The sequence below is a fragment of the Alligator sinensis genome, unplaced genomic scaffold, assembly GCF_000455745.1.
Source record: "Alligator sinensis unplaced genomic scaffold, ASM45574v1 scaffold927_1, whole genome shotgun sequence".
NCBI classification, from domain to species: domain Eukaryota; kingdom Metazoa; phylum Chordata; order Crocodylia; family Alligatoridae; genus Alligator; species Alligator sinensis.
The window spans coordinates 1,246,770-1,258,065 of NW_005842155.1; the positions used below are offsets into that span (position 1 = coordinate 1,246,770).

The 11,296-nt window shown below is 38.6% G+C and overlaps 1 protein-coding gene across 7 annotated transcripts in view; it reads left to right on the forward strand.

Annotated features, from left to right (window-relative positions):
* MARF1 (meiosis regulator and mRNA stability factor 1) overlaps positions 1-6,174 on the forward strand; it is a 34,501-nt gene extending 28,327 nt beyond the window's left edge. For 4 of the 7 annotated variants that reach the window (XM_006025586.3, XM_014520801.2, XM_025206433.1 and 1 more), the window contains 7 exons: positions 79-306; positions 1,970-2,200; positions 2,337-2,549; positions 4,390-4,450; positions 4,568-4,705; positions 5,138-5,308; positions 5,857-6,092. In XM_006025586.3, coding sequence (XP_006025648.1) covers positions 79-306; positions 1,970-2,200; positions 2,337-2,549; positions 4,390-4,450; positions 4,568-4,705; positions 5,138-5,308; positions 5,857-6,092 — 1,278 coding nt within the window. Of the gene's footprint in view, positions 1-78; positions 307-1,969; positions 2,201-2,336; positions 2,550-4,389; positions 4,451-4,567; positions 4,706-5,137; positions 5,309-5,856 lie in introns of all 7 variants that reach the window. The other 3 variants (XM_025206435.1, XM_025206434.1, XM_025206436.1) reach the window with 3 other exon arrangements.
* Positions 6,175-11,296: the final 5,122 nt, after the last annotated feature.

An 11,296-nucleotide genomic window follows, 5' to 3' on the forward strand; every position in this document is an offset into this window, starting at 1 on the left:
TTATTACTACTAATTACAGCTTGGAGTTTTTGTTCAGTTTTTTTTTTAATTATTTTTTAAAAGTATATTTTCTTTTAGGTATTAGAATGTGGAGAGGAAAAAATTCTTACACTCACAGAGGTGGAACAAGTCAAAGCTCTTGCAGCCCAGTTGGTTAAACTGCTGCGGTCCCAGAAAGATAACTGCCTTATGATGACTGATTTACTTACAGAATACAGTAAAACATTTGGTTATGCATTGCGTCTTCATGACTATGATGTCAGCTCAGTTCCAGCTTTAATGCAAAAACTTTGCCATGTTGTAAAGGTAAATATTTTTGGCGTGCCCTTCTTTTAAAAAGAGCATAAATGTCATGTTAAGGCAGGAAGATATGTCAAGTTTTCCAGTGGGAGGGTAGGTGGGTGGACATGTGTGTATGTGCAGACTTGACAATCAAAATCTTTTCAAGTGAAATGAAACATTTTGGGCACATGAGTAGCACAGATTATTGGCTGAGCGTGGGGGTGCTAGAGCCGACTGCGGCAACCTGCAACTCTGCTCTCATCTCCCTGAAGGGAGAGTGGAGGGAAAGCAGAGCAGGGATGGAAGTAGCAGTAGGGGGTTCCCTACTGTCCTAAACCTCTCCTTGGAGCAAAGAGGTGGAGAGGATTGGGAATGGAGAACTTGATTTCAGCATGAGTAGAGTTTCCAAAATAGTAGTTGTTTCAAGAAATGCTGTGTTGGACTGTTTCAGTGGCCTTAGAATGTTTTTAAAGGGCATGTACATATATCCAGCTGGCCCTTTGAAATGTTTTATGTGTTTTTGTACCCTCTGGGCTCATGTACACGAGATGCTTGACTTGAGATTAAAGGTAAATATTGCACAGTAAGCATCACCAGTAATTTGCTCTAATCATAAGTGAATTTGCTACCTGTAGCAACAAGCAACATGCAAACAAGCAGCAAATTTTATTCCCAATTACTTCTGTGCAGTACGGCACGTGTAGGTGGCTGACCAGGAGCAAATGTGCTCACCGGGGTGGGAGATTTGCTGCTTGCTGCTGGGGCAGGCTCTGCCACCAGAGCCCAAGTAAGGACAATGTCCACCTGTCTTGGTAACAGGGAGCTCCCAGCCCCCACATCATGATCAGGGAGCAGGAGCTGGGAGGTTCTTATCTTCCAGCCCGGGTCCCATAGTCACCATGAGCAAGCATGTCTGCTTCCACATCCCTGCACATGTGGGTTTACCCATAGTGGGTTTACTCTAGAGATGCTTGCCCGTAGTGGGTTTATACCCAGAGTATTGCACATACATCTACATGTGCAAAGATGTGTAGATGCACATCTTTTCACATGTAGACATGACCTTTGTTTCCAGTATTAGTACTGTTAAGGTAAGGTTCTGTCCAAAAGCAGACTTTTCAATTAATTTCAAAAGCTTTTTAAAAGCAGCTTTCAGACAAAATTGTGACACATTCTTGCTCACCTCTTACACTTGAGAAAAGTCATGCTTATTTAGCAAACAGCAAGTATGAGGTGTGTGTTTCTGTAGACCCACAGAACTGGCAATCCTTTTTTCAACCACTCTTAATATTAAAGCTGTTTATGGTATCCAAACTGTATGTTAAATTCCCTTTGCATCCATAAATTGCAATAGTAAACATTATTTCTGCCCATTTTTGACATTCCTTTAGCTGTTGTAGTTAGTGAATTGGTGCTTCCCTATCTTTGTGATTGAGTTTTATGTAGCTTTATAAATTGCTTTAAATCATCAAAACAAATCTGCTGTAGCATTTTTAATCTGAGGTCAACATTTTTTTCTTGTACAGTAGAAAGTTTATTAAGTTCCAGGTTAGATGATGTAAAATCCTGTTTTTGATTTGGTTTTTGCCTCTTGTCTTTTACTAGGCCATCTTTAAATATAAATTATTTAAACTAAACCCAGATTTGTATTAACCTTTTTTTTTATACATCTTTTTTTTTTTTCCAGGTTGGTGACATGGAATCTGGCAAACAGATTCAGCTGATAAATAGAAAGTCTCTTCGGACTCTGACTGCACAACTGTTGGTGTTGCTGATGTCTTGGGATGGCACCTCTTTTCTTTCTGTTGACCAGCTTAAAAGGCGTTATGAAACTATCCACAGTACTCCCCTTAATCCATGTGAATATGGATTTATGACTTTGACTGAACTGCTGAAGAGTCTGCCTTATTTAGTTGAGGTATAGAAATTGATTTAGTTTGATTTTATTTTGTTTGCCTTTAGTTGTGATTTATAGTGTGTACTACCTCTTGTACTGTCAGAAACTATTTTTGCGACTAAAAAGTTTGTACACTTTTTATTTTTCTTTTACGCAGGTTTTTACTGATGATGCAGAAGACGAATACGTGAAACTTACTTATCTATATACGTTTGCAAAGAATGTAAGGTCCTTGCTTCATACCTATCATTATCAGCAGATCTTCCTTCATGAGTTTCCCACAGCCTATAGTAAATATACAGGAGAAGTATTGCAGCCTAAGGCATATGGCTATAATAGTCTAGAAGAACTCTTGGGAGCAATTCCACAGGTGTGAAGAATTTTCACATTGTTGAGATTTGATTGGCTTAGAATAGCTTTTTAAAGCTTTTCATCAAAACAGTAGAAGTTCTGTCCTACTGTTAAGTGCTGAACTCTTAATTAAGCAGATGAGGGCGTTACTCTCCCTAGGGCACTTTTACATGTGCTCCTGATGCAGCGCCAGGCACTTTTAATTAGCGACCCGTGCTATTTAAAAGCGCCCGGCGCTGCATCTGGTACAGGTGTATAAGTGGCACAACGCACGTCAGCACTGAAAATGGCAGCGGTGCACATTAAATGTGTTTTAGTTCAGTGCACCGCTCACCATTTTCTCACCACTACACGCACTGTGCCACTTATACACCTGGGGCTGACTTGGCACCAGGGGTGTCAATTTACATGCTCCAACAGACTCAATTACTTAAGACTGCTTAGATGCACTGGATTTCCAGCGCGTCGGAGCTGACTTGCCGCATGTGTGTAAGTGCCCTTAGAATTCAGCCCAGGGAAAGGATTTTTAAGGTGGCGGGTGATTCTAAGTAGGGTGTTTGCTTACAGCACAGCTCTATCCCACTGCTAGTACAAATAAACAGAATCGTTACTTAACTGGAAACCACATGAATATATTAATATTAACAGACAACCACAACAATAACAATCATATACAAAAATTATAATACAGTGGTGAGTAAGAAAACAAAGAACAGTATGCAGACTTCAGTTTGTGTACTCCAAACAACGTTGCAACTTACACACACGTACACAGAGAGCTTAGCTGTTACTTGCTCTCAGGCCCTGGCCTTTAATTGAGAAATGTGAGGATTCCCCCCACCTCCCCAGAAGACTTTTCACATCTCCAGGATATTTTTTCTCCTTTTACAAAAGGAGCAGGTGATACTTTATCATACAGGTGTTGCTCAATGGGCAAATCCCAAAGTGATCGCTGGGGAGCCTTGTTCCACCCAGGCTAAACACAACTCCAAGCGTTCCACAGACACTCGCACACAAAAAAACACCCTTAATCTCTCTCATTCTCAAAATCACTAGACTCAGGAACTCGCACCAGACTCTCACACTCGAATCACGCACAGCAAAAGGTCACGTAACATGGGCACGGACATGGACACAAGCTCAGGCCCTTTTATATCTCAAAATCTCATCACATTCATGGTCTAATCGTATCTCTAGGGCACGTCGCTCAACTGCTCATCCAACTAGTGCATATGTCAAACTAATCAATCTTCACACTTTAAGCCAATTGTTGTCCATCTTGCTTCAGAAGATGTTGATCACCTTTTTGGTGCCAAAATTTCTGTCACCAAGAATAACATGCTTAATATATGTAAGTAGGTCAGTATGTCCTAGAGGTGGCAAGTTCACTGGTTCCTGAACCTTCATAAACTTCATTCACTGCACATGTGCTGGACTTAAACTTCCCTAACACATGTCACTTTCAGATAGGTCAGGGGGTGGATCTAGCATGATCTGCTAGAATAGTTTCAAAGTGTACACCTAGACATACTACTTATTTGCGCATTTAAGTCTTTGGCTCAGTTCATGGCTCTAAGCTTTCTTCAGATAAACCCATCTTTTTCTTTTTGGAGAGTTGGGGGTTTTTTAAACTACTTTTTAATTGGTTTTGAAAATGTGGCATCATACATCCTATCTAGCTGTCTAGCATTTTTTTCCCCGTTTGTCAAGCCAAAACTTTATTTTAGTGTGAGTAGCTGTGTAAGTTGATTTGCTTTTCTTTAGAAATGTTGTCCAAGCTAAAATGAGTGAAAAGGAGGGAGGAGATATTGAGATTTAATGGACATGCTCTTGTTTAATTTTACTTTTGTCTCTAATAGGTGGTCTGGATAAAAGGACATGGTCATAAGAGAATTGTAGTACTAAAGAATGACATGAAAAGTAAGAAAATTTGATTTATTTTTAAAAAAAATTATTTATATAAAGTAATTATTATGCTAATGGTAAATTGGCTTTTATAAGAGATGATCTCAGGCAAATAAACTTGATTTTTTGCAGCTCGTTTTAGCTCACCCAGTTTTTCCCCTGCTGATTATGTGGATGATCATGGAAATCAACTTGCTGATCATAATGAACATGTGGAGATTCCAGGATCCTCTGCATCAATGGAACTAAAACTAGGAACACCTACCAATGGTAACGCTAAGTGAATTTATATAATATAATTATTCAGTGTTTGGGAAATATGCTGAAAGCCAAGCAGAATGGAGAAAGTTGTATGACTTGGAGGTTCTTTTAAATGATGAAATTATTATAGACATTTAACTCTTAAAGCTCTCAGAGCTCTTTCTCCAAAGGCAGGTGAATACATTTTGGTTTTTGTCCCTTTTATTCCTTAGCTCTACCCTGGTTAGTTTAAATTTTTTTGACCAGGCAAAGTAATTCTTGCATGAATTGAATATTCACAATTTCATCTCGGGTTTAATCCCTAAATCCTTGTCAATTTGGCTGCATTGTTGACACTTACCAATTATGACCAAGTACTGTAGACTTGTTTCTAAATATTTAAAATTGGAAATGTATTTGAAGTTGGGGAGATTTTAAAAGATCTTCCTCCTGTTTCTGCAGTTATTAATCAAACTGAGCAAGAACTTCTTTGCCTCACACATACGTCCCCTATTGACCTCTTGTGTGAGCCAGTTCCTTCATGTTTACCTTCTCCACAACTGAGACCTGATCCAGTGATTCTTGAGTCTGCTGACCTCATTCAGTTTGAAGAGCATCCCCCACCTCTCTCTGGTACGTTAATAGCTTCAAGATACTTGCCCACATAGTCAAACTGGGCTTCTAATAACCATAATTTGAAATGACACATCAAGTAAGTTCTCCTGGATGGATGAGGACAAGTTGTAGAAGGGGTGTTGCTTCATATTCGTTATACTTTTATACAAGAGTCATCCTTCTGAAAGTATGAAAGCGTTCTTGCGTGCTAAATTCATAGGGACTACTTCGATTCTGTTCTAAAATGCCAGTTGCCTTTTATAGTGGCAACAGTTTTCTCAAACCTTGTGAAATGATAACTGAAGGAACATTACAGTTCTTCAGAGTATTAAAAAGCTTTAATGTGCGAGACGAGAGCTAGACCAACACAGTAAGCTAATATTAGATGCCAAAGCCAAATGTATCAAAAGCAGTTGAGCACTGAAACAAATTATCCTAGTTTCTAGAACCAAGTTCTAGTCCTGCACTCTCACAGACATCATCTAGTTCTTTTATTGTGGGTCCTGTAAACTTTTTTTTGAAAGCAAAATATCTATAAATAATTCAGATGATTTGTTTGTTTTTAGAAATTATGATTTTAACTGAAGAAGAAAAACAGAGGATCATCACCACCACAATAGCGCAAGAATTGCCCCAGGGCTCTGTGGTACCGACAGCCACAGAGAATACTTCAGTGCCTCCCAGTCAGTCTTCTGAAACCCAACTAAGCAAGGAAGCAATGGACAGCCCAGCCAAAAAACAACACAAAAATAAAGTAAAATTGGCAGCAAATTTTTCACTTGCACCTGTAACCAAGCTTTAAATTTTCCTCTAGTGTGAAAGACAAATGCTGTTGGACTCTGCACAAAATAAAGCTAACTGCTAGCCCTTACGTATTTTAATGAGGAGGACTAGAAGAGTCACTTACTTTGTATTTAGATGCATTCTGTAAAGATTTTGTTTCTTTTACACTGAACACAGCTGTCAGCAGGGCAGACTTTTTTATTATTTTGAAAAAAATATTTCCAGCATTCATTAAATTATTCTTAAAATTTTACAGTTTTTTTCATAAACTGGTGGTGTTCAGTAAAACAAAATAGAAACGCAACTAGAATGGAATGGATTTTATTTTCTTTAAGCCTCGGTGGTGTAATCCTACATGTAGCATATATTATATTCTATAGGATGTTGCTTACTGGTATTTTTTCAGACAGTATTAATAAAATGCATGATCTGTCTTTCAGAAGACCATTGAACAAATATAACTTGCTGGACTGGAATGAGTGAGCAGTTATTGATTGTACTAAGGCAGGGAAATTTGTTATTCGCAACTTGGTGACTTGTAATTGCATTGTGAAACCTTTCATGTAAAGATGTCTGTAGAAGGTTATATGGATTTTTTGGAAGATTTGTTTTAAATGTTTTCAGTAACTTTCCTTCTGTTTAGGAGCTTTCTAGGAAGTTGAGGATGTTTTAAGCTTCCCTTTTATGTTTAATTCTGGTTTGACAGGAATTAGGTTAAGGAAAGAAAAGATTGTCTTGGTGTCATAAGTTTAAGGTAGAATAAAGACACACTTTTATTGTGTCCAGAAATGAAGTTACTAGTAAGATTCCAATATTTCTAAAATATGCATTTAATGCATAAATTATGGATCATAGAGGTGATATAAAGTGCTTTAAGATGGAATGATTGATGCTATTTCCACTTGCAAGGAAAGCTCTAGCTGTGGAATTGCCAAGGTTGTTCTGCTTAACCTTGTTTTTCTATTTTTTTAAGCATGTTGATAAATGGGAAGCTTACTCTGTTGCGCCGTTTTTTAACTGTGTCTGTTTTTATTCAAAAACTTACTCCTAGTGTTGGAAGCATTTTGTTTTTCTCCCCTGTTTTTTTTGTGGTATTTTGTGTGGGCTTTTGGAATGTCCAGCCATTGCAAAGGAGGTAAGCCAGTGGGATGACCTTTTATTTCTAGTTAGCTGAAATGCCCAGTGAAGGGAGGCTTTATACCCATTTTGGGTAACCTTGGCATTTACAATGGATTGTATTTGCCAGGAAAGAATACATTTGAAAGAACCTAAGTGCAAAGGTTTACCACTGGTTGAATGGCTTCTGTTTTTGAGATGTGTTATTTGTAACTTGTAGAGATGGCAAGTGGCTCCAGTTTCATAGCCAGCAATTGAAAATGCCACTAAATAATGGCTATAAACAGAATTTTACAAGTCAGATTTTGTTAAAAATCTTTTAAATATAGCCACATATTACCAATACTAAATGTATAGCCATTGTGAATGCAGAGAAACACTTGGAAGTTTTTCTGAGCATTTTGGCACAGTATTTGAGTCCGTACTTAAACCTCTACAGATGTAGTGTTATTGAAAGCAAAATATAGCCTTTTTTTAGAATGCTTTTAATGATTTCAGGAATTGAATGTGAGAACATCTGCTGTTACCTTGCACAGCTTTCTTAAGGTTAACACTGATCATTTTGATCTCTGTTTCAGTAGCAAGTACAAAACAAACCTGTAAAATTTATTTTGCAAGATGCAATTACAAGTCATCCAAAGTACTAAGTGGAACCAGATTCTTGATGCTATGGAGGAAAAATTGGAGTATGATTCTGCACTATTTGTTTGTGAATGTGGTGGTTATGCCATTTATGGAGATCACATTTTTTTTCTGGATTCATGTGTAATTCTGATTTAAATTGCTGTTTGAGAGTAATGGAATAAAACTTTTGAGAAGTTGTGTTCATAGTCTGAGAAAATAGCCAATTGAATTGCAATATATATTTTTCTTATCCAAAAGGTTAAATGAATGATGTGACTTGCTGATTCAAAAGAATTAGGACCATGAAACTCTTTAATTTTCAAATTAAATATACAAATATAGATTCCTGTCTGTTTTAAAAAGTCACTGAAGTCCTCAGTTTATGCACTATCTCATAGAGGTGGGGGTGGGAGAAAGGGAGGAAAGGGAAGGAAAGAAAATTGTTTTTCTTAGCTGTTTACTTTGTTTGGACACTTTTTTTTCTTTTGTGGCTCAAGTGCTGTTTTGTGTGTTGGGACCAAACAAACAGTTCTGTCAATAAAATTTTCAAGCAAGCATAAAACTCTCGCCTTATTTACTGAAGGGGCAAGTTAAGAAATCCTAGAATTCCTGTTTGATTCCATTCCTTTCCTGCACCCACAACAAATGCAGTCATCCAAGCAGAATAAATAAATCACTATTTTCTTTATTATTATTGTTTTTAAATCTAAAACCAGCACTAACTCTTAATTCCAGGGGCACATTTTTAAACAAATGCTTCCTTCAGTTCCTGCAGCTCAAATCAGGCAATGTCCTTTAGTTGATTTTACTTAGCCTTGATTTAAAATTATGGAGAGAGAACAGGAAGTGTTCCCTCTCCATTATCTAAGGCTGGGGAGGCAGGAAGGGAAAAGTAAATGAAATGAAAACCTGGGTGCAATTTAAAATTAAAAGATGTGGCAAAGTAGTAGAATTTTCAATAAAGCCAAAGGGAATTAGCCCAAGTCCCTCTGTGGGACTTTAACCAAACCGTCCCTTGGGATTTTTCACTGGGGAAGTCTGGGTAAAATATTTTCGGTAACATCTGCCCTTATCAACTGATTTCTTATCTCCTTATTTACAGAGCAAAATAGCTCAAAGACACTTGAACCTAAATGAAGTGGCGTTTGTAATAGTTTCCCAGTTGAATGCTTCTTCCTGCCTGTGGTCCAGACTGCAGGTTTCTCCCTCTTATGCAGGGAACTCCTTACTGAAAGCTTGACCGAGATGAAATTTATAGCGCCATACAAAGTTGCTTTCATATTTTTGAAGTCACCAGTAAATGGTTGCAAGTCTTGTCACATAAAACAGACTATTGCCTATAATTAATGTTGTTTCTGAGATTTAATATTTTTATGCTATATAGTTTGTATATAATTTCCTGCACCTATTCTTTCCCCGCACATATTCAAACATTTGATGTTGTATCTTTTTCAGATTTTGGGCATTTTCTTCAAATTTTACTTCTACTGCTAATACGGTGTGAATGTATAAATACAGTAAAGAGAAATACTTTAGAAATCATAACTTCTGCATCAACATCTCTGATACTACACGTACGTCTGATCAGTTTCCTTTCTATTGGTGTACCATAGGATTTACTACAACAGCTAACTGAGCTACCTCTGAAGGATCATCTCCTGGCATTTCTCATAGATTTGGAGTCTAGCAGCTGTCTTTAAGGCCTGTTGCCCACTTCAAGCTCTATTGGATGCTCCTGTTTTCCCCATTCCCCTGCTTTTTATTTGGAGGCCATGTCATTCCACTGGGACCCATTATGTTTTCAGAGAGGAAAAAGAAAACTTTCTCCCTCTTTCTAGTGTCATTTCTTCGCCACTGAGAGAATATTAAGGTTCTCCCAAAAAGGTTGTTTCCATCTAATGGAACCAAGCAAAAAATTATATGGTTTCTTTCCTGGAGCATTTGGTGGACTTATTATGATTGGAAGCCATATGATCTTGAAAGAGGAAGACAGATGTACTTTGTGGGTCTTTTGATTGTGGTAGCAATTAGGGCTGTGCAAAATCTTGCCAGCAGTTTCGTTTCGACTCGAAACAGAAAAATCGAAACAAAGCAGAGAGCTTCAAAACAGCCTCGAAACGAAACAAGGCAAGTTGAAACATTTTGAAAAGTTTGAAATGTTTCAAGTTTCGAAGTTCAAGCTGGGCTTGCCTGCAGGGAAACAGAAACTAAAGTAAGGAGAGGGATGGGGAATGGGGCGGGAGGGAGTGCTTTCATATTGACTGTGTAGCTGGCCAGTGACTCACCCTTCCCTGAGGTCTCTTCCAATCCCAGTGCTCTGAGGGAGGGATGGAAAAACTGCCTAGAAGGCAGCATTGTTTGAACTGCCCTGCTTTCTGCCTTGGTGTCAGTTGAGTGAAGGCACACCTTAACACACACAGTGTCACCCACCCATGTCACGCATTTTGCCTGTCAGCAGCTAGAGGTGCAGGGCCCCAGAACCCAGACTCCCCCTGCACTTATCTCCTTGACAGCTGGCAGGCTTCGTGGCCCCAGCAGGGGCTAGCGTGCCTGAAGTTTTCACCCCACGTCACGTGGCATGAGTTTTTTTGCTTTCAAGACTTCGAGGTGCAGTTTCCCTGAAACTCCTGCACCTATCTCCTTGACACTTGGCAGGCTTCATGCCCTCAAAAGGGGCTACCATTCCTGCAAGTTTCATCCAAATCAGGCCAGAAATAACAAAGTTATAGGCTGTTTCGAGCTTCCCCATTATAGCCTATGGGCAAAATGTCAAAACCGTCTCGACAAAACAAAATGGAACAGCAGTTTTGAATTGAAATTAAATTTGAAACAAAACGCTGTTCCATTGAAACGTCAAAACGCAAGTCAGAACGGAACGGTGCCATTTCGCACAGCCCTAGTAGCAATGTACTAACAGGCATCCTTTAATTTACCTTTTTCAAACATGAGACCAGGAGTAAGTTAGGCCAGGATCTCCCATAAAGGCACAGAGATTGGATTCAACATCCTTTATGAGGGAGGGGATATAATTATATATGCCTGTAAACTATTTCTAACTGCTGAAGGCCTTGGGCAAGTGTCGAGGGGGACTAACCTTATTCGTTAGTAAACTAAAGGGACTTGGAGAAGAGCTACAGAGGGCTAGCAAAATTGGCTTCTAGGAAAATATTTAAGAAAACTATTTATGCCTGCAGGCTAAGATGACAAAAGGGAGAGAGAAGTCTAAAATTGGAGAGAATGGAGATTTTTTTTGTGTGGTATGTGGGGGCTGTAGAAGTAATTAAGTTGAAAAGGAAAATTAGACTAACTATAAGGAAAAACTTCCTGAAAACAGGTGTAACAACTCTTAAAAACTTACCTGGAAATTTTACAACCTTACAAAAACCCTAGCAAATGTTCCAGAGGGAGCCACACTCCAGTGGTAGGAGGGCAGGTAAAGATTCCCATTACCAGGAGTACAGGTAGATATAAACATGACTCTTC